Source organism: Centrocercus urophasianus, unplaced genomic scaffold, assembly GCF_019232065.1.
Source record: "Centrocercus urophasianus isolate 14NV4802_14NV808 unplaced genomic scaffold, USGS_Curo_1.0 seq_9, whole genome shotgun sequence".
NCBI lineage: Eukaryota > Metazoa > Chordata > Aves > Galliformes > Phasianidae > Centrocercus > Centrocercus urophasianus.
In genome coordinates this window covers 28,561,754-28,585,524 of record NW_024885532.1, presented here as the reverse complement: position 1 = coordinate 28,585,524, position 23,771 = coordinate 28,561,754, and the positions used below count along the sequence as shown (strand labels likewise).

General features: G+C 41.9%; 1 protein-coding gene across 3 annotated transcripts in view; it reads right to left on the bottom strand.

Moving 5' to 3' along the window:
• Nucleotides 1-23,771, bottom strand: part of STARD13 (StAR related lipid transfer domain containing 13) — a 299,408-nt gene that overhangs the window by 103,379 nt on the left and 172,258 nt on the right. The window contains exon 1 of one of the 3 annotated variants that reach the window (XM_042838692.1): nt 16,077-16,371. The exons of 1 other annotated variant lie outside the window; for it this stretch is intronic. In XM_042838692.1, the coding sequence (XP_042694626.1) occupies nt 16,077-16,245 (169 nt within the window). In that variant the 5' untranslated portion in view covers nt 16,246-16,371. Of the gene's footprint in view, nt 1-16,076; nt 16,372-23,771 lie in introns of those variants that run through there. One more of the 3 variants, XM_042838693.1, reaches the window with a different exon arrangement.

The following is a 23,771-nucleotide window of genomic DNA, read 5'->3' as shown; positions in this document are numbered from 1 at the left end:
CATGATGTGCTGCAGTTTTTAGCAAAAGGCCCCTGTGGGTACTGAGTGCATCTGGTACCACTGCATTGGCTCATGGAGTTGCTGAGCACCTGATGACCTCAGCATCTGTCACCTTGCTGCTGCAATGCCACCTTGTTAGCCAATTCCTCTGGAAAGAGCTTAGGAAATCTTAAGGTGAAATGCCACATGAAGTGATAGTGTTTTAAAACTTACGTACCTTCTATGTGACTTTCTATTCTGGAGAGGCACCATGACCGTGCACTTGAACACTGTGCTGGGAAACCCAGGGTTCTAATTCTACCTTTACCACGACCTTTTCATCCTCCATCAAAATAGCTGTGCTTTGTTGTGTCCAGCTTCTGGTTTTTAAAATGCAGCAACATCTACAGACCTCACACTACAGAGCTGCTACCAGCAGGAACCCATTTTCAAAGGGTGCTGAACACCTGTCAGTGAGGCTTACCTCAGGTGTTTAAATTGGGTGGGGAGGAACAGGAACATTCAGAAAATACATCCTCAAAATCATGCTGTACTTGGAAAATATATAGCATTGCTTATAGTAAAAGGTAAGCATTGGCACTGCCCAAGTTTTCATCAGCCTAATGATTTCTGCTAGCCAGTGGGAACTTTTTCTAGTTATTGATGCGGTATGAAACATTCCAATTAAGAGGATACTTCAGGAAGTTTTTCTAGATGGAAAATCACAGTGGATTCCATACAATCTAAAATCCTTGAGGCTCTTTTAGACCCAGACCTTTTAAGATAGTGCTTCAGAATTTCTTTCCTTTTTTTAACTTACTTTACTTACTTACATTAAAGCCATGATGGTGAAAACCAGTAAAACTTTCTCTGGCTAAGCTAAATCCTCCAGACCTATTATAAATAATAAAAAAGAAATCTTTTATGGCTTTGTAATGTTTATTAGGAAGAATAAAAAGTTTTCATATGCGTTTGTTATCTGGGAATCTTTTTCCTATGCCAATAGAAATTGTGGCAGGCAACATAAAAAAGGGTAGGTAACAATAATATCTCTAGTTTTACTGTAAAGCCCTATTTTTGTAGGAATAAAGAACCATCTAGACTCATCTTCTTATGTGTACATTTCTCTGTAGCAGACCTGCACATACTTGCCCTTATTTATCCGAGTCATACTTGCAGTGCTGGAGAGGTAATGACAGTTTAAATACAACTTTCCATTGCCATTGACAGGAAAAAGACTCAGAAGTCAGGGTAAAAAGCTACTAATTCATGAGCTCTGCATATTTTTGGTGGTCTTTATCTACTACAGTAATAACAGCAGTGATCTGCCCGGTGTATTTCCTTACTCCATACCCAGCCCGCTGCTCAAATTCATGCATTTTTTCTATTTCTTTCTCTCTTCTGCTTATTTCAGATTTTCCTCCTTTGTTTTACATTTGATCTCAGTTGTGGCTTCTTCATCTGCTCTGCCGGGACAGCCCCATCTCACACTTCACACGAGAGGTTCCAGTACTGTGAAAGGTGGAACAGACCTGCCTTTCCTGTTATCTCACATCTTTCCTTTGCCCCATATTTTCTTGAACTCGTCTGCACCTCCTCAGGCTGCTATAAAACAATTTAATTCAGATGGCACCAACTCTTGTACTTGACTGAACTGACTAGGCTGAGTATATGTTAGGAGCTTAGCTAAATCACACCCAAGCAAGTCTGCAAAGTAAGTGTACTTTCCTCCACTTTCATCATACTTCCCAATTTAGATTCTGCAGAGGAACTGCAGGTTAATTTTGTTCAATGAATTACAGAGACAACGAAAGTGTACAGAGATTGAGCATACAGTGTTCATAGCACAGGTTAGTGAAGTCTGAGGTCCTGGTTCAATTCTCTGTGCTGATGCATGGTTTTTAATTTATACAGCACTGAAAATAAAAAGAGCAACAAGTGAGAAAGGTTTACCCTGGCATGAGTAAGAGCAGGAGCAGGAATGTAAACAAGATCTTGAACTTCAGGTAATTTATAGACATGGTGTTATGTCTGTGAATAAATAGAGGCAGACTGTAGGTGTAGAGGCACCTACAGGATGAGTGGAAAAAATTTGCAGCCTTGTAAAGCCTATTAGTTATAAGGCAAAGAAAATTCACCATGAAGTTGGTCAAAGACCAACTGGAGTATCCAGTTCCAATATCCAATTGGAATATCAATCATTGGAGATAATTAGAAATAAACTCAGTGTGGCCCTTAGCAGCTTGATCCAGTTGTACAGTTACGAGTAGGAACTAGATTCTTAGGTCTCATCCAACCTAAATTGTTCTGTGATTCTGTGAAGTCTTTGGTGTCAGTGCCCCAAAAGTTCTTGTTCACTGAAGTTTTGGAGGACTTCACAAACTTCATTGAAGCAGATTGTAATCATAGAATCATTAAAGTTGGAAAAGACCTCTAAGGTCTAACTGTCTACCTACCACCAATATTGCCCATTAAGCCATGTCCCTCAGTGCCACGTTTATACATTTCTTAAACATCTCCATGGATGATGACTCCACCACCTCCCTGGGCAGCCTTTTTCTTCACCACTCTTTTTGAGAAGAAATTCTTCCTAATATCCAACCTGAACATCCCCTCATACAACTTCAGGCCATTCCCTCTTGCGCCAACCTCCACCTTGCTACAACCTCACTTCTAATCAGCAGTACTTGTTTCTGAACATCAGACTACAACCAGGTATGTTTCTTGCACTTTGGGATGCCCACGCACAGGTTATCTGACTGTAAACTAAGGTTTTTTGTTTCATCAAAAGGTTTTTTCTTTGCATTCCTGAGCAGTATAAATAGGGACCTGAACTCTGATTTTATGAGATAAAGGAAAGTATCCATTAAAAAGCAGGGGTGAGGACAGTATATAATCATATTTACATCATTCTAGAGGCCACTGACACCTGTGTCCTACTTAGAACTAGAACCTGAACTCTATTCTAGCTGCCATTTGATTAAAAACCAGACAGAGTGAAAACTCAAGTCCAAATGACAATGACCTTTTCAGTAAAACAAAACTATGTGGAGGCTGATGAATGTTTTTAATCCGTATTTAAGAACTCCTTAAAATGTCAGCTGTCCAGTTTGCTGAATATAACACTTTGTTCCAGTTTAAGCCTCAGAATAGAAAGTACCACATCTCAATCATTTATGTCAGCAGGAAGGGGCCTAACATTGCCTTGATGCCAACAACTAAACAAAACATTTTACAGATCAACTGACACTTTTTGTACTTGCTATGCATCATAGGAAAAGTAGGAGAGATCACTGAAAGCAAGCAGCCAGAAGGAACCAAATTCACTGCAAATCTTCCTCTGGAGTCAATGCAGATACACTAGCAAATAATCTACCATCTCCATGTGTACTTCTGCAGAAGGCTGAAGCATAAATACTGTGTGTGGTGTGCCAGATTCTGAAGAGAAGGTTAATGTTATAAAAAAAACAAACTCTCCTAAATTGCACATTTTGCACAAATTGCACAAATAAACAAAATGACAGCATCTGATCTGAAAGCAGTTACTGCCATAAAGATCTCCACTTTGTCTAATAGATGGATTGCATATAAATGATAATAATGCCGTTTACATCAGCAAATTAATCTGTAACCTTTTTACGTGGTGAAGTTGCAGCAATTATTACTCCAAGTCAGAAAGACAAATTTTAAGCTTATACAAAGGCTAAAATCCTGGCAACGGGAGCTTTGAGTTGTTAAAAAGAAATTAAAGGCACCACATTTCAATACTTTCGATTCCTGTTGCATGGCATTTGCCCTTCTTACGTGAAACATTGATTATGATTTTGCATGGTTTTATCACAGCTTAAACAATGACGTGAACTAAATTCAGTGTGAATGACATCAGTTGTTAACTATCTAACAAGAAATGATCATCACTATAAATCTATTTTACGTTTTACAATGATTGTTTAAGACAGCTGAGGCTCATACGAGCTGAAAGAGTATGTCAGCATACAGCAGCTGCCGATAATAACCAGCATGTGCTGGCAAGAGCCTTTTGTTTTCTGAAGGTAATTAAAACTTGCTATAGTTTTCCAGCTGCTACATAGTCAACAAGGAGTGCTCTTAAAAATGAGGGGAGTATTTCTGATTCACTTTAAAAGCATTGTGACCATCTCTACCAAACGTTTATGGAAAAACAATTATTCTACAATTTCAGTTTTTCATACATTTTCTACAAAATGACCTGTATGTCAGTAGTTTGGATCAAAAAGCTATTAACATCAGCTTCAAATGTTCAGGAGGAGAAGAGCACGGTAATAACAATCATTTTGCGGAACAACAAAACATAGACATGCAACTGTTCACATCCTTACCCCTCAAATTTGGTATTATCTGTATCTGCTTTGTATTCTTAAAGCTGCAGTCACTCTTTATTGGAACCAGGACATTTTTTAAAAAAAAACATTCCATTCTCAGAATCAGTCAGCAGATAAAATGGAGGACTGTCAGTAGAGGAAATAAATGGCTCTGAGGAGCTACAATTAAAATGCCAGTAGTATTTTACTCGTCCTCACTAAAGCCTTAAGATGGGATGCTTCCAGGATTTCAGACTGCAGTTATCCTCCACTTCTTATAGAGAGTGAAGATCATCTTCTCACTTCTCAGCAGCATGCAAAATGTAGGTCCTATGCCCAACTACAGTCCAAGATCAATGCAGAATTTATCTTAACTACAAAGTGTTCTACAGGAGTGGTCCAAACCATGGCCTCCTAGAATAATGCAATTAAAATGTCTATCATTTCTGATTAACATAGATCTATTAGGTTAATGTCAAGTAAGTAAATGCCTTCTTGAACAATCTTTGTGTGCTAAGTTATGAAAAAAGAATTGGTTTGTAGCAAAGCCTCTGATCTCAGGGCACGATTAGTCCAAAATACCCTTATTGTCAAGGAAACAGAAAACATTCTAAAATTATTATCAGGACTATGATAAGGTATTATACCCTCTTTCTTCCACATCTCACACTTAGCTGTCTGCTGTTTGTAGAGCCTGCCCAGACAAGTACACTGCGAACAACTGTGGCCAGCAGTCTTATTTGGAGGTTATCAGAGAGTTAATGAATGAAGCTTTCTAAAGGTATGTCCACCAGCACCAGAAAGTGAAGATGAGAACCGTAAGAATAAAGCAAAGCAGAAGGGTGAAACTCCAGTTGTACACGGCAAAATGCAGCACCTGTCTGGCTGGCCAGAGAAAGGTCTCAGCTCTACTCCTGAATTATCTCTGGCTTTACTGAACCTATTGCAGAATAGACCTCTTCATGTACCAACGTAATGAATTTCATACTTATTCAAGTATTAATTTCTACATAAATCAAGCAAATGAGTACAGAATTGTGTTTGTTTTATATCTTTCATAGCTGACAGGACGATGTTGTATTACTGTGCCTGATACTCAGCAGTACACTCTGTGCTTGGGGGAGGGAAGAATGTTCTGAGTTGATCTAAGTTCCAGCAATGGTGAACTCTTTAAAAAATCCTTGGACTTAAAATGCCTACTGCCCTCAGAGATCTCATTTTCAGGCTTATAAATAGGTGTATAAATTTATATAAATAACTATATATGTACAAAGGTAAGAGAGGTAAACGGTTAGACACAAACTGGTAGCTCAACTTCTTCATTACAGTCTAACCAAACTGCAGGCTAGCCCATGGGCTAGTGGTGGCAAGAGGTCCTGCTGTGCAGCTTGGCTAACACGAAGACAACTGATCCATCCTAGGATGCTCTGATAATACGGTACCTATGAGATGAGGCTGAGAGAGCTATGTTTGTTCAGCCTGTAAAACAGAAAGGCTGCAGGGAGACCTCTGCGGTCTTCCAGTACCTAAAGGGGGGGGGGCTACAGGAAAGCTAGAGAGGGACTTTTTCCCAGGGCCTGCAGTGAAAGGACAAGGGGTAACGAATTTAAACGAAAAGATTTAAATTAGATGTAAGGAAGAAATGCTTTATTCAGAGGGCAGTGAGGCACAGCTGCCCACAGAAGCAGTGGGTGCCCCATCTCTGCAGGTGCTCAAGGCCAGGCTGGATGGGGCCCTAGGCACCTGAGCTGCTGGGAGGGAGGTGTCCCTGCCCATGGCCGGGGGTTGGAACTAGATGGTCTGTGAGGTCCTTTCCAGCCCAAACTGTTCTATCATTCCATGATCATCTGCTTTGTTAGTCTTAAAAGAGACTTTCAGGGCCTGAAAGTTGAGAAAATAAGGATTACTGACAAAAAAAAAAAAAAAAAAAAAAAAAATTTTTTGTTTAACAGCTGCAATTGTTGTCTCTTAAACTTCAGAGGACAGAACTAATGAATTGATCATAACATAAGGGACCATTTGAGATAATAAGACTCTCAGCAAATAATGCTGCCATTACGTGTCAGTGAGCTGAAATGCTTATTATGCAGTTTAGCTGAAATTCAAAGGCACAAAGCATTGGACATGACTGGCAGCAGCAATGACTAAAAATACTTCAACATAAAAGGGATTTAAAATGTCACAGGAAATCTCTTCCTTAGAAAATTGGCGCTGCCCATGAATAGACCATTCTTGGCCTGAACAGATGAAACCCTGTGACTCGTGTGTGCTGGGTGTGCGTGAAGGCACCCCACTGCCTCCTGCACATCACTAAGGCCCCATCCTGCATGGATAAAGGCAGAGCTCTGAGCTGAAATGGCCTCAGATAGCTGAATGAGCATCTCTAAAGCAATGAGAGCTGAGCATGACAGCCAGCTCTCATTTTCAAGGTGAGATGCTGAGTGAGGAAAGGCTGCACTGCTGGCTGTGCATCACCAGCAGCACTGTTTGATGCATTGCTCAGGCAGTACTATGAAATGCAGCTTTTGCTGCAGTGGCTCTGGCTTTGGCAAGGAACATTCAATTTTAATGCAGAATCAGCAGCTTGAGTTATAAAGAGGTTTTGGACTACATATTTGGAATATCTCAGCCTGTTAATTTTGAAGGGACTTTTAAACCAGATATACACCAACGAATGCTTGCCAAATTTAAAGGAAAATAAAGTCGTTCTAACATAGGCGAAGACTTAGGCAGACTGCCACTCTTAATGAAGTGAAACTGACAGAATGGCAGTTTTAAACATTCCTAGGAAAAACACGTAAATATAGCCGTAAAAATTAATAAGGGGAAAGTAAAAAGCCAAGGACTCGCTGTCTCATCATCTCTGCCAAGCAGTTAACTTTTGGATTTTACATTATCCTCCTCAGATAAATGTTTGCAGGAAGAGAAGGCCATTATCTTTGAAGTTACAAAATGATTAGGTATTCAGCTGCTGCCATCAGATACAATTAAAGGCACAAAACAAAACTCGGATTCATCCCACAGAACATTCGTGTTCGACAAATATATTATGAAAAAGAGCCACACTGTGTGGCTATATGAGCCCTGTGCTGCCTGAATTCCCACTCCCATCCCAGCTTGAGACTAGAAACCACTAATAGATCCACCCTTTAGTGACTTGTGTGCCTCTCACACAAGCTCCGCAAATGCTAAGCTTGTATGATTTGAACCTTCACAGAGACTTCTCTGGTCTTCTTAAATCTTTGGTTCCTTCTCAAACATACATCATTAAGGGAAAGACAGCTCAATTCCTGTTTTTATTTGTTAATAGCATCACCTGGCTCATGTCTGTGCTACATGGGACCAGTTCGCTCTCCAATAAACCTGCTCAGTGTTGCACTGACGAAGGACAAAACAGAGTCAGGGAGTCTTGCCAAGAGTTTGGGGAAACATGGATAATCCACACAGAAGTAGCCCAAAGTATGCGCATAGTAAGGAATGCAACAATAGCACTTGGAGATCTAGAGGGAAAAAAAAGCCAAAACACAAGTGCTGGAGGTTTGCAGAACCAGCAGTTCACCTGTACAGAAGTGTTACATGAGGAAAACCTGTACTGTCATCCCACCTTCCAGACATATTCAACAATAAAAGTTGTACTGGAACCTTTAGAAAAACGTCTTTCCTTAAAGCAAAGGTGTTGTATTTTCCTGCAAATGTGACTCCAAGAAGGAAGCTGAGAAATCCCACAGAAAGACAGTAGATTTGAGAGAGAAAGGGGGGGTACTGGATGGCGTAGTGAATAAAGAGGATAGGAGCAATAACTCAATCTAAGGATCTCACATTTACTCACATTTACTTACTGCTTTTTCCCGTAGTCCCCTGATATGCCAGTGACAGAGATTAATAAACAAACAGGGCACAACTGATAAAATAAACAAACGTGAGAAACAGCAGCAACTCATTAAAGAGGAAAAAGTCAGAATATCCTTTAGGCCGTTAGGACTGAACAAGAGAGGCAACAACAAACACAGATTTTGCTTCCAAATCCTGCAACCTTTACTCAAACAAACAGACCCTTCTCCAACCACAATCCTGTTAGAAGAGAGCACAATTATTGCCAAAGGCCTGCAATATCTAGCTCATTAAAACAATACCAGTTGACATTATTAGGATTTATTACTTTGCTCCTTTAGTACAGACAAAGATTCATCACAGTACATTGCAGAGCTGAGTCCTTCTTTGGCAAAAGACATCAAGTGGAAAGCAAAGTGTCTGGTATGCTCCAGCAAGACAGCTTCCACGCCTGGCAGATGGTATTTACTTAAGACATACTGCACAGCCCATATTTTAAACTAAGTTATTTCTCTGAGTTCACCTAACTTATCATAAGGACAGAAACTTGTGCTTGTCTGTGGGTGGATATTAGCGACTCCCCAGTAACCTGAAGTGTTACGGAGCAATTTTCGTCTCCCAGTAGAATTTTCTTCCCCTCAGTAATAGATCAGAAGCGAAAAGCCACAACATGTTTCCAGACTGAGTCATGCACATGCTTTTCAGCTAAGCTCCTAAATTCTCTGAATCATGCTGTCTGTGTTTCACGGTTTTCTGAACGCCCTGCTCAAGGTGCTCCAGCCCTGCTGTCCCCCTGGGATGCTGTGGTGTAAAGCCTGGCTCTGGTCAGATCAGCTGATCTGCGGAACTGAATCTTAGGTGGGAAACTCAAAAGGTTTTTAAGCAAAAAAGTATGCACACGAAGAGAGGAACCATTACCACAGCTTAGTTTGATCTCCTGTTATCCCATAGGCCTCAGGATTTTAGCCAGTAATTGGTGCACGAAGATGAGGTTTTACTGACTTGCCCACATTCAACTATCTGTCTAATAAGAATAAATACGAAATGACACAACTAGCACAGCTGGATCATACAGGCCATAGATTTCAGTATTCCGCCTTTGAAAGCAGCCCTTACAAAGTGGAACAAACAAAACTACAATTGTTTAATAACCAAATTACAAGGGAGCTGGCTTTTAAGTCTCTTCAATTAGTGGCTTAGGCTCTAATCTAAATACACAGTATGTCTGATGTGAAACAGCACATATAATTGTTTAAGTGCAACTAAAAGCCTGAAAATACTGTACAATACAGGTAAGATAAAAACAATGACTATGGCTAAGATGTTATCAACAACTTCATAGTGTTAGCAGTTGAACCAAACCAAACCAATAAAAAAAGCACATTAGAAAACATTACCTAAAGATAAACATACTATCTTTCTAGAACTTAACATTGGTGAATTTTTTAATTAACATATTGCACTGGGCACAAATATTCCACTTTATTTTCAAGGCTTTATGTATAAATGCAGGCATAAGAACCTCCCAGTAACAGAAGTTCTATGTTCAGCGGGTTTTTTTATTAATCTATTTCTGTGAGTAATTTCTGTTTCACTTTTGCATTCTAGAGCATTTGATATATCCCAGTGATTTATCAGTTCTAAATTTAAACTAATTTATATATATATATATATAAATTTTCAGTACAGTAAGCATTCATTTATAGAGTGTACATCTTACACTTATTGGATTAAAGGCCTTTTAATATTACTGGCTCCGATTACACAACAGGGGTAAATTGAAAATTAAAAATCTCCTCAGCCATTGATGTACACTGTGAGTCCTTGCAGACATAGAGCAGCACATACAGCTGCTCATTTCATCATGAGCAATTTCAAAACAAAAATGTTTCATTTAGATTTCACCTCGGAAGAAATCCAGCTTTCAGTGAAATCAAGAGCAAAAGTCCCCCAGCTCAGAAGATGATCCAACATCTCCTCTGTTTAAACTGCATGTGTCAGCACAAGTAGCCTGGCCACTCTATGGCTGTAGATTTGTGCCACACAACATCACAGAATGGCTGGGAAGGGACCTCCAGAGGCCACCTAGTCCAACTCTGCTCCAGCAGGGACCCAGAGTACTGAAGTGCTCTTGGTGTTTTGAGGAAACCTCATGTGCTGCAGTTTGTGCCCACTGCCTCTGGTCCTGGCAGTGGTCACCATTGAGCAGAGCTCAGTGCTCTGTTTTCTTTGTACCCTCCTTCCAGGTGTTCATGGACACTGATGAGATTCCCCAAACATCCTCTTCTCCACGTGAAAGAGCCCCAGCTCTCACAGCCTTCCCTCACAGGAGTGGTTCTTGAGGCCCTCCATCATTTTCGCAGTCCTTCGCTGGACTCTCTCCAGTATGCCCAGGTCCCCCTTGTACTGGGGAGCCCAGAACAGGACTCCACAGTGCCTCTTAGTAACGCTGCCTAACGCAGCCCAGGATACCATCATCCTTCTTTGACGGTCCCACTTCAACTTAGGATCCCTAGGTTCCCTTCTGCAGAGTTGCCTTCCAGCTGGGTAAGGCCAGAAGGAATTACTATAGTTCAGTTTGATCTCCTGTATGCCATAGGCAGGATTTTAGCCGGCAACCGGTGCATTATTTCTGGTTATTTCTGCCTCAGCAAGTGCATGAACTTCCAATTTGTTCTAACTTTGGCCATGTCCCAGCTGAAGTCTGCAATGCAGCCCCACAACAGAGGATGCTTCTCCTGGTAGGTCAGACCAGAAAAGTCCCTTCCTGCCTTCTACTTCCTCCTGCCGCATCTCTGAGGAGCAGCTTACCCACAGTTTCTGCTGTGAGTTACCCCAGGAGATCAAAAGGCAGGAAGGCCACTGCCATAGGTCAAAGACAACCCAAGTGGGGGGTTCGAATCATTGTAATAATGCTGAATCTCGTTGCTTCATCTTCTGGTTTCTTGGGTTCAGACAGTCAGGTTAACAGATGTAGAGGTAGGTGGCCAGCATCCAGAATGTTTGAGGTTGCCTGAACAACCACATTTCGGCCTCTTTGTATGTTTGAACAAAACCACATCTTTAATTACACAATCATATCCTGCTTCCAATCTCATGTGATGGACAGGTGCTCCCTACCTGTACACATACCCAGAATGTGATCAAGGACTTTTTAAACATAGCCTACAACATTTTGACACGTTGTAGTGACTTCAGGTTCTCATTATGAGTATTCTATAGGAATGCATTACAGCCATCTATTGCTGATAGTGTTTTCATTGACAGATAAAATTCGAAGTCACCTAAAACACAATTTCACTCATATACCTCTGTAACACCTTCCACAAACTGGACGCTACTCATGCTTAGAAAGGAGAAGAGTTAAACATGTTGAAGTCCAAAGGGAAGAATACAGACGAAATATAGGAAAAAGCATGTTTGTTTGTACTACTAATGCTTACTCAAACCAGACAAGCACAGGTGACATACAGATACTATACTCACAGAAGTTCAAAACTGAACTTAAAACATATGAGAGTATAAAACATCTGCTGAGTGATGAACAGAGAGTTTGCCTTGAAAAGTTATAATATGCTTTGAGATTGTTCCATCAGAAGATCCTCTTAAACCGCTCTTGCCTTGGACATGAACTGAGACAAATAACAGAGCATTACTCACCGAGGGCAGGAATTTACTCACTGAGAAATGAGATTCATCTTCTTTTTTTTTTCTTTTTTTTCTTTTTTACTAAAAGTGCAGTCTAACAAATTCCCCTGTAAATAAACTGAGAACTTTCTTTAACAGGAATGCCTGGATGTGCTGGGGCACAACGTGGCTTCCTTCACCTTGACTTGTGCTGTACTTGAGCTGCACAGCCCCTGCTTTCAATACAATATTTTCAGATTATGGCCTTAATACTTCATTGCTTTTCACTTACAACTACTTCATATTTTCTGTTCTAGTCTGCATTTAGCCACATACTCTGAAAGAAAAAACAAGTTTGAGACTCATGTAAAATAAATTCTTGAAAGTTGCCACCTTATTTATTTAAAGCGAGCATGAGTAATCATTAATGAATTCTCATACTGCTACTACACACACAGTTTGAATAAATACCTCGGACCAAGCATGCTACACCCTGTTCCTTTACACTGAGGCATGTGTCCCCTTCAGCATGGCAACTAACAGGTTTAGGGGGGAAATGAAATCATCACAAGATCACATTTGGAAATACCTATTTAATATCAGACTGATAATTGCTGCTCACATTCATAGATCACCATGTAATTCCACCTCATGGAGTCAGAATGAACACAAACCAAATATTAACGACTTTCAAAGCATGATCTGACTAAAATAACAGTCCAGTTTATTTCATTTCTCTTATGGTGGATTTCTTTTTGGAAATGATTAAATAACAACATTCCTATAACGATTCATTGCATTTATTTCTAACAAACACCAAAGGAAAACACAAAGGAAAGCAGGAAACCTCCTCAGCAGAAGATTTTTTTTTTTTAAAGAAGGAACAAAAACTGTAATATAGCAATATTTAGAATAGCACATGCCACTAATGACAGAAAAGCTACAAGTGCACAGAGCACTTGGTATCATTCTGCATTAGTGAAGCATGGAAGCTCTGACTGCCCTGTGCATTGCTTTATAAATCACTCCTTTCACTAAGGAGAATTATCCCTGATGTAAGAACGTCAGTGTCTGCTATTGTGGGTGCCTCTGGTTTGAAATCCAGGAACTAAGAAATCGCTGCACAAGAAGCAGAGAGTAGGTATTCAAACAAGCCCCAAGGCAGCTTAGCACTTAACCACGTGGCAAGTCTCTTTCCAGCAAAGCAATTAAACATGCAAGGCTCACCGTTCCAAAGATATTGAAATGAAGACTGGATGCTTTTCTAAACTTACACTCTACTTCAAACAGTGATTAACTGGGGAGGTGCTAGCAGAAGAATTAAGGTAGCAGGGCTCAAATACATTCTCTTAATGGCATCATCTGGCCTTAAAAAATATGTGCAGTGATGTATGAATGCAGGGAGATGGAAGAATGACTTACATGTTTTACTGAATGGGGCTATTGAGAGTTGGTTTGGGTTTTCATGTTGCATCTCCTAATTGAGTTTTCAACACATCCCTGTCCAGTTGCTCTTGGCATTGCACTGCTAACTAGCTGCACTTGTCAATTTGTAAAACTCACTGTTCTCCGAAGGGACAGGCTGAGAGCACATCATAGTCCTGCTCTGCCCACACATCAGCTCTTCCACTGACTTATGAAGGCTTGAAGAACTGCACATAGTGCCAATCCCACCAGGAGCAGCCCCAGTGTTCTTCAGCTTAAAGGAGGAAGCCCAGAGCAGGACAGACCGACCCAGGGAGGACTTGTAAGGGGCCTGTCAGTGTTTTGGCTAGGATTGGTGACTTGGATCTTGGATTTTATCCTGTGTAAACAGGAGGGTTGGGGCTGAGTTCTAGTAGTTAGACTTAGCTTTCTTTAGTGTTGCTAGCACAGCTATTTTTACCAAAATTATTATTCATTACTTGGGGCACTGTGTGCCTTGCATATGATTTTCCACCAGGCCTGTCTATTCCTGCATGTGGGCACACACACACATCAGCCCCTATCTGCACATTCAATATCATTACTGCTAATGAACTGGCACAACCAACAGCAGACTGTCTCTGGTTTATTATCAATAAAAGAAGTGCATTCTTAAGAATCTGAAATACATAATTTTCTTTTGTGTGGGTACACACTGAACTGCAATACAGATTACATCACCAAGGCACTATACAAACCACAGAATCACAGTTGTAGGGGTTGGAAGGGACATTTGGAGACCACAGAGTCTGACCCCCACTGCTATAGGAGGTTCCCTACAGTAGGGAAGTGTTCGGGCAGGCTCCGAATATCTCCAGAGAAGGAGACTCCACCACGTCTCTGGGCAGCCTGTTCCAGTGCTCTTCAACATCAAAGTAAATATTGTTTTCCTCGCATCCAGGTGGAACTTCTTGTGTTCCAGGTTGTGCCCGTTGCCCTTGGCCTTGTCACTGAGCACCACTGGAGAGAACCTGGCCCCATCCCTAAAAAGCCTTGCCCATTAGATATTTCCTGAGTGCTCATAAGATCCCCTCACGTGTAATTTCCTACTGCATTATGACAGGACATTATGGAAAGTTGTGGCAGATTCACCACATGCTGAGCAATCATACAACAAACTGCAAGCAGAAAAGCTACAACTCAGGAATTCCTCTCTGTCCCACCATGCTGCATCTTAAGCCATGGCAGTACTTACTGCCTTCATCTTCAATACTAATTGCAGGATCTAGCTACCTCTCCACTGCACCACGTAGCCAAGACTGCTTTAAATGAATTAATTTTTAGAGAACATGCACATCATACTTCAAGTACAATCTCAACTCCAGCCTTTCCAGTCTGTCACCTAGCACTGGATTTTGAGAAGACCTGCACTATGGAACAGCTCTGGTCCTGTAAGACCAAGAGAGAAAGCTATAGGGCACAGGAGGCAGAGGAGGCACATCGAACTACTTCATCAGTAGCTGCTTCTTGAAAATTAAGTTGGCTCTAATACCATGCCTAAAGCTATTCCAAATGAATTTGAGGAGAAATAAATTACCCTTCCTTTCCATTCAATCCCAGCTGTACACTGTGTACACAGAATGACATAATATCCTTCCTGAAATTAGAGCTGCAGTAAGGACCAGGATCCTTCAAACAGAACCAGTTCCTGAGATCGCGCTGCAAACAACTGCATTTTCCTAATTGCCACAGAAACTATCTTCTTCATCTTTTTTTAAAAGCTGGCCAAAGAAATACGTATTGTTTTCTTTATAAACACAATAAAGGTTTCATCACTATATCCCTGTACTTTTGCCAGAGTTTGACAGCCACAGCTACGTACAATGTTACTTGAAAGCAACACTCAGAAATAGCCACTCTATGCGACTGCTGCTGCTCAGAAGCTCACACCAATTCCTTTTATATTTCCCAGATATAGACAGTGAATGATATTAACTCTCTGGCTGTCCCTCGTTAGCAGAATCAACCATCTTTTGTGAATTGTCAAGAAAGTACCTGAGAAACCGTTATCTTCAGGATTTGTTTTGATGGTGAAGACATGGCATACTCTATATGTTGGATCACACCTACCTTGGAAAATGGCATTCTTCGAAAATGATGCTACCACATAATGAGTTTTTAATCTGGAAAAGTAGCTCAGTCGACTTTTTTTTTTTTTTTTTTTTTTTTTAATCTTTGCTTTAAACATTCAGAAGATAATTCAAATTGTACATTCAGGCCAAAGGATTTGTCTTGAGGCCAATCTGCATTTAGCTTCAGCATTGTAGATACTCATAAAAAATCAATACTCTGCAATGACCATCCAGATAAATGCATAAGCAATCACAGCAAGCCAAGTCAGCAATTATTGTTGAGGACATATGACAAGTTTCCTAATCCTCTGACAACTACACATGCTTATATCCAGAAGAGGTTACCCCACCTCCTCTCCCAGCTGCTCTGCTATGTTTCTACCTGACTGATCAGCTATTCTGTCCATGCATTACAGCAGGTGGGATTTACCTGCAGCTCTCAGAGCTGAGGTATCGATGCCAGGGACTGCTGTGCCAGTTGGAAAAGCTGAACTTCAGCACCTAAAACTCCCTCTAGTTTATGATTAAAAGATAGCAGAGTTAAGTAGCTAAACAGGGATTAGCATTTGTCTCTCTGCCCGTATATGTGCACATGTGCAGAGTGTAGGAAAAACTAGTTATGAATGACTACCTCAAACTCTGACCCAAGGCAGATTAGTTCAGAGCAGAGAGAGGAAAAGAGGCAGGAAAATCTGAGGCATGAAAACACCTTCAGTTATGAAAGCGGGGACCTGGGGAGGGCTCCTGCCAGGCACTCACTCACCTTGCTGGATCTTGGTCAGGAGCTGCTGACGTGCAAGAATCCTGCTTGTCCTGTAGGGAGGGCGTCTCGCTGTCTGGTCAAACCACAGGTACATCTCCTGGCCCTCGGGTGACACTGAGTTTAGGTAGTAGCAGCCTGTGCCTGACGTCCTGGGCACCTGCTTCAACATCTCTGCTCCTTTAAAATCCGTTCTTCGCTTTCCTATGGCTACTCTAGATTATAATCAGGGTAATGAAAGGAGGGAGGTAACAAGCCCTTGGGAGCTGAAAAGAGCAAGCGCTTAATAAGAAAAAGGAGTGCCAAAAGCTACAACTCAGGATTCCTGATTCTCCCACATGATCTGCGAGGGCCAATCGCTCTGAGAGCAGCCCAGGGAAGTGCTGGGCTGACTTGCTGTCCTGCACTTACAGCCCCATGCCGTTCTGCCGGCTACAGCGGGCTTCTGCACTGCAAAGCGTGGCAGAACTGCACAGGGTGGCTTCGGGAAACAAATTTAAAAAGGCTTGAGGCATTTGGGAATACCTATTTTAGCCTGCAAAACGCCTTATTATGCAGGGCTGCGGAAAACCTTTTCCTCCTCCGTGCCGCACAGCTGGCGAGTCATCTCCTACAATGATGCCCTTACTCATTTTATAAAAATCACACCAGTGTTTGCCAAGGAAAAGTCAGCTTAGGGCTGGGCTGAGTCCCCTAAACCACACAGTACAAGGAGCACTGGAACAAATGAAGCCTTTCCAATTGAAAAAACAAACAAACACAGCAAAACAACAGAAACCCATAGCAGTAGGCACTCAGTTGGTAAACAAACCCCAAAATACTCAGTATCAGTGTTACCAAGAAGCAAAAGTGAAGGAAAGGGAGAGGAAGCTTGGTTATTCTGGCTCCTTAATGTAACTGTTATTTAACACAGGGGCATCTGTTTTCATTCCATCCTACATATCAACCACAGAGCTTGCAAGACGCAGGTAGTCAATAGGAGTAAAAACATACACAGAGTAACACCAAAAATGCCCTATTACTATGTCCAGCAATTAATTTTCCATTATATTTCAGACTACCAGTGTTTTGGCTCAGTGAGCACCCAGACTCAGTTAATCTCTCACAAATCTGCCAGTGTGCCCCGTGCCTGGGATGGTGCCCATAATGAGCACTGCAGGCAGATGAGAAGCCATATCACAGCCCTGGGCATAGATTTCACACCAGGAGCAGTTATTACCATTCACAGCCACCTGCAAGTCCTGTAGCTGCTGTCTCCAGCTCCAGATGTGGCTGTGAGTCTCTCTGAGATGCGAGGGGATGACTTCAAACCTAAGGCAACATGGAATGCAGGTTGGCATCCCCAGCAGGCTGCTGCTGGGAGCCATGAATCAGGGGCTGCCACCTGGAGAGGCAGGAGAGTTGCTCTGGTACAAGCAGAAGAGGGATGGTCACTGCTCCCACCCAGCCCCTCTACTGTGTTCTAAAGAGCAAATATCCCAGGGACTCCTGAATGACAATGATATGCACAGTATTTACCCAAAGAGACATTGCCATTATGTGGGGAAAATCTTATTTGATTAATCTACAGTTCTCTGATCTAATTTTGCTTATGAAATGCTGCTGCCGAAAAGCAATTATTAACTTTTCATAGTGCTCTGTTTAAATTTTCATAGGGATTCTTTTTCTCCTGGAAAACGCATAGACTTTGTCATCTGATGAGATTCCACTTGCAATATTTCCAGAAAGTCACAACCAGTCTAATGGGGATTTAATGCTTCAAAAACCAGACCAAGGAAAAAAAAAAAAAAAAAAAAAAAAAGCCTAAGCAAGAACAAGAGTGTGGCACTGACTGGGGAACAAGTTTGCCAAGGGCTGAGCCCCAAGAGCCCAGCTATATCTTATGGGAGGATATCAGACAGCGATGCACCCAGTGCCCCCTCCCATGCATGATACAGGGCAGCCCCGAGCAGCACCTCTCATCTCAAGAGGGCAGAACAAGAGACAAGGCCATGAATCTCCCTCCTTCCCACACACAAGGGTCAACCCCCAATGTCAGACCTGCAAGGCTGCAGCAGGCACTGCTGCCTCCTCTGGGGCTGAATTCTTGGCTGCGATCCAGCCCTTACATAGTAGGCAAATAAAACAAGAAGCAACAAGAGCTAGCTCCTCTTGGAACACTCATTTGAAAGCTCTTGTGATTGAGTTTGGGTACAGTGGAGGGAAGACACAGTTCTCATTTCACTTAAAACAACCCCATCTCCTTGCTTGGTGACTATCTGGTCACTCACCACGTATTTTCAAAACTGCATAAACATGTCATTCAAATGAGAAAACACCTCTGGAACATCAGTCTTTCAGATGAAAAGTACTAGAGAAGCATAAACTGTTAAAGCTTATATAAGAGAGCTAATGAATATTTCAGTTTCAATTTTACAGACAGCTTCTGGAATATTTAATAGAGGAACACTGAACTTCATGCTAATGCATCTCTCATAAAAGCATAAATAGATGAAAGCATCTGTGCATGGTTTACCAAGGCTGGAGGGGATGCATGAGACAGCTCCACGATGTCCCACAGACATGGAGTTCCTTGCGCTCGGATTAAATCTCCTGTTCTCACACAGTAATCAGTCACTTGATCTGGCTGCCGAGATCCATTTCCCTTTTATTGTTACTCATACTTATCTGGTTATAGCACATCTAAAATTAAATGGCAACGAGGTGGTTTCTCTTCAATTGAATGTACGAATGCTATGAGAACAGCACTGCTTCCCAACCCCAGTGTAGCGCAGGTGTTATTAACATTAATTACTTGGTGTTATAAGCCAGAAACTCTTGTTTTCAAGTCACAGACCAAAAAAAAAATAATGAAGTGTCTGACGTTAATGTGCTGATTTCTGAAGCTCCTATAATTTCGCAGGCAGAAGACAATCTCAATTGCTGGGTTTTGGCTAAAACATGAATATGCTACATGATTTCCTGCCTATATCTGCATTTATAGATGCCTGCGCAGCTGCTAAGACATTAAAAGCAGATTATTCCTCATCAGATCTGGGAGGAGTCCTATCTGGGGAGCCCAAAGCTGTGTTTATTAGAAGGGTTTCAGGTCTTTCTTGTGTTTTGAATCCTGTCATGGAGAGCAAGACATTTAAAAGCAGAACTTCAGGGCCTAAGTGTATTAATGTTTTATGTTTGAATGCAGATGTATGACTGAAAGCTCAACCAGTCCCAGGGGTACTCCAGATGCTTTCCCACACCCCTGCAGCACGCAGGGCTGCCAGCAGCTGAACTGGGGCTAAAAGAAAAGAGCTCAGGTGACTTCCACATGGCTGAAAAGTGGGATGGAGAAAGCACTGCACTGGAGAGCTGTCCAGTTGGAAATCCTGACCCTGAGGTGCTCTGAAGGCAAGTCAGCTGCCGTGTGAACTTCTTGAGTTTTAAAAAATGAACATGGCCAAGCAAGGCCATGGGACAGGCTTACAGGCACCTTTGATAAACTTCCTGCCAGGAAAACAGGCTTCTGAATAGTATGCTACATCACTTTGGTTCTGGTGTCCTAGTGCCAGCACCACAGGATTATGCATTTGCATTTTAAGACTCACATGTTCAGGGGATGGGCCCAGTACAAAACGTATCTCTTGATTATAAAAGCAGTAGGGTCCTGGCCAGACTACTCAGACTACTACTATTAAAGCCTCTGCTTTAATACAAGAAGCATGTTAGAAGATACACAAGCTTTGTGCAACAAGAATATATTAGAGGTATAACATCAATTTATAGCAATAAGGATCTGTGTAAAAAGTCCAGTAGATGAGGATCATGGCAAGGCAGTTGAAGCAATTCTGCATGTCAGCACTCCCTTGGAGGACCTCAGGGATGTCAAATCAATAAAATAAGCAGTAATATCTCCACAAGATGAAACAGGCTGCACCAGGGTCCTAAACGAGCTCAGATGTAAAACGATTGTGCTGTCACCCTGAGGGCCAGCTCCCTCATCAGAGGAGTGGAAATTAGTGATATGGTTTTCACACAGGGCCTTCCTGGGAATCTGGGGTGGGAGAACTTGAAGAAACTGTAAAAAGAACAGAATTACTAACTGCCAATAATTTGATACAAGGCAGAAAATTCAGCACTTTTTGTAGCGTTAAGTCAAGGCCAAAATCTGCGGAGAGATTTTAAAGCAATTTGGTTGTTCTCCTGGCTTTTGATTTTGCAAAAGGCTCCACCAGGAGGACCCACTAAGAGATCATAAAGAAGCTTACAGTCAGGGACAGAAAGGAAACAGCCACTTGTGGCTCAATGGCTGCTTAAAGACTGGAAACAAAGGTGGCAATAAGTATGTGTTTTTACAGCGGTGCAGCATTCCTGCAGACTCCTCCAGAAACTGCACTGCACTGGAATGAGGTCTGTCCAATATCCATACATCCACCATCCATGCATCCATTATCCACACATTCATTATTCACACATCCACACAGGAATTTCTAAAGGGACTAACTTGAGAGGTGGCAAAATGCTCAATCAGCCTGGAAGTCAAAGCAGAAACTAGTTGGAAGCACTGAAGGTTCTTATGATATTGATTAAGAAGGCATTAAAACTGCAGCTTTTAAGTGCTGATAAATGTACCAGGGAAAAACACCCTACAGGTACACAATGCACAGCACGTAATGATGGGATTTAACAGAGCTATTATCACTGAGGAAATAGATTTTGGACAGGTTTATGAAAATCCAATACAAGTGCTCAGCAGGAAGCAAAAAAGCAAAGAGGATTTTAAGATTTTTAGAAAAGTAATTGAGAGCAAAACAATAAACGTCGTTACATCTTTATAAAGGTCTGCCCACAGCTTGGTAATTCTGTGGTCTCTTCTTGCAGTGAATGAAGCGGGAAACATAATGCAAAACGTTCATGGGGCAGATTCAAAGCAAATGAACAGAATTTCTTTCAGCTGAAAAATTGTTCTTTAATATTTCTTTATTTTATGCAAAGCTGAACTCTAGAAGTCACTGTAAGGGAATGCTGCAGCTGCCAGAAGATGGAAGACTTCAAAAAGACATCAGGTAAATTCCTGCAAGAAGCCAACAGGGGCTGTTCCACACAGAACTCCAGTTGGAGGCTCAGGAGGTCCCTGAACCACAGTACCAGGGGTTGGACACCTAGCACACACAGTATTGCAGCACGCTTAGCTGCCATTACGTTTTTCCCAAAATAGCTGTGACTATGAACTAACTGCACTGCCACTTCATAAATGCATCAGAATAAGCATTGCTGTGGTCTGTGGCTGCAGGATGGCCCAGCCATTACCATCCTATGCCTTCTTGTCCCATGTGCCATGCCATTTGGTGTCCCTGTGCCATGCCCATCAGTGCCCCTGTGCTGTCCCACTTGGTGTCTCTGTGCCGTTCCAGTCAGTGTCCCTGTCCTTGTTGCTCGATGTCCTTGTGCTATACCATCTGTACCATGCCCATTGGCATCCCTCTGCCATGCCTGCTGGCCACTGTGCAGTCTCAGGGATGTGATCTCCTTGTCCCCTTGGCTCTCCCATGAGACTGGAGGGCATGGGGTGCTCCTGGGCTCATGCATGCAGGTGATTGTCCATGTCTGGCTACTAATTTAGGCACTGTGGTTTCACTCCTATTCACTTCTAAACATCCTATTTTTTCTCAGTCAAACCACACCAGTCTGTGAATATAGGCTAAGGCTTCACTGGCCTTAGCTGAACTCTTCATGTGCCTACCTGAGCTCTGAATCAAGCCAAGAATAGCCAGAATCCCACAGTGCAAAGTCCCTGAAGATGGTGTTTCTCAACAGTAAATTAATAATAATAATAATAAAGCTGGATAATAAAGAGAACTCGAAAGAGAGGTCAAGAGAGAGGAAGACATGTCAGGTGACAGGCTTCTTCCATTGCATTTGGATAGCACTGTCAGGGGAACGAGCTAGAAGTAGTTTCCGTACCCTCAGTGTAATTCCATTCACTAAACCCATACACAAGACAAATTGCTAAAACCAAACCCACAGGAACCGTGTGAACATATTTAAGCAGTGGTGGGCTAGCACACATCCTATCTTCCCAACTCACTTACAAAGTGTTTGGATAACACAGTGATAACGTAAGAAAGTGTTTAGATAAACTTACTTTCTTATGTTATCCAAATACGCTGCAAATCCCTACGCAGCCCTACTGCTGGTGTCACTGAACTGTGGGCAAACATTCCTATGGCAGCACAAGGCTCGTGCCTGCACCAACTTCATGGGAGGCCTCCGATATTTATTTTCCTTTCAAAAGGAGTCCAGGAGGATCACAGGGGAACAAAAGAGAGAAGTTGCACGTTTTGAACTGGTCTTGAGACTTTTTTTTTTTTGGTCTGTGCCAGAGAGGGAATGCCCTCAAGTTAAGTTTTGGCCCGCAAAAAAAACCAACGATGCAATATAACCTAAAAACACAACGCATAACAAAATAGCACCTGGCAACACTATTTCAAACACAGCAGCGTGGGACTGCTGCATGGGAACATGAAGGTTATTGTGGCCATAAACGCTGAATATTTATTACATGACTTCACTCTGGGGTCCAGTGAGGAAGGCTGACCTGAGGGTGAGGGCCAGGGCTGCCTGGCTATGGCCTGTTGTGAGGGAAGTTGTATAGCCCGTTTCTGCACCAATTTCCTAACCAATAACAGTAATTGTGGTATTATATGTTTAAAAAAAAAAAAAAAAGTAAATATAAGTTTGTAAGCAGGTTCATTTTCCTTATGAGCAATAAAAATGGGTTCCTTCAGATGAGATACTTAATGCCTAAACCTGGACCAGGATTTCCCAATACACCTTTAAAGACATGCTATCAGGCATTACAAACCCTGCATAACAAAGACGTTGTGTTTGTACATGTGGTTCTACAAAGCAGATGCACAACCGAAGGTCCTGGCTCTATTGCCATGCACTGGCTGAGGTGGCTCTGCAGAATGCACGTAAAGCATGCTGCTGACTACCAGTTAAATCAGCTCCTTTTTTCCTACAATCCCCAAACCATTATGACCAAGAGAGCCGTGAAGCACAGTAAAGCCATTGCTTTGCTGGTTGCTTCTGTGGAGATCCAGGAAAACTGCAGATTGCTTGATGAGTGGAAAGGTAAGGTAGAAAGCAATATGGATGAGCAGTGAATTTGGTCACTAGTCCCAGTTATGATGCTGCAACTGTGACCCACAATATCTTATCTGCTGGCTGCAGATTTTTTGCCATCCTGGTGCCCAAACAGTATCTTCACAAATACAGGAGGTAGGATAAATGCAGGGTGTGCTCATACCTCTTATCCCTCACCCAAAGACAGAAATTAGCATCATCTAGATCTCTGCAGTATATTAGTTGTGCTGTTATGTCTGTAACAGAATTCATGCTACTTTTGGCTTTTAATCCCTAATTATTATTTTTTAATATCAGAAGCTCATGAGTTTCAAACAGTTATAAGGTTGTGGGTTTGGTTGTTGGTTTAGTTTTCTTTTTTTTGCTAAAAACAAAAGTAATCCCTGGCAGCGTTTCCACAATAAGCCAGCAGTAGAACAGCTTACAACATAAACAGATATTCACGAATTGCACAAGTGAACTGTTCAGGATTTTCTCTCTCCCTGCAGCCAACTGCACTGTGCACAACTCAAGGTTTCCATTCCTGGAACCTGTACTTCTTCCTTGCACTTTTTTTTTCCACTCGCAGTTTGC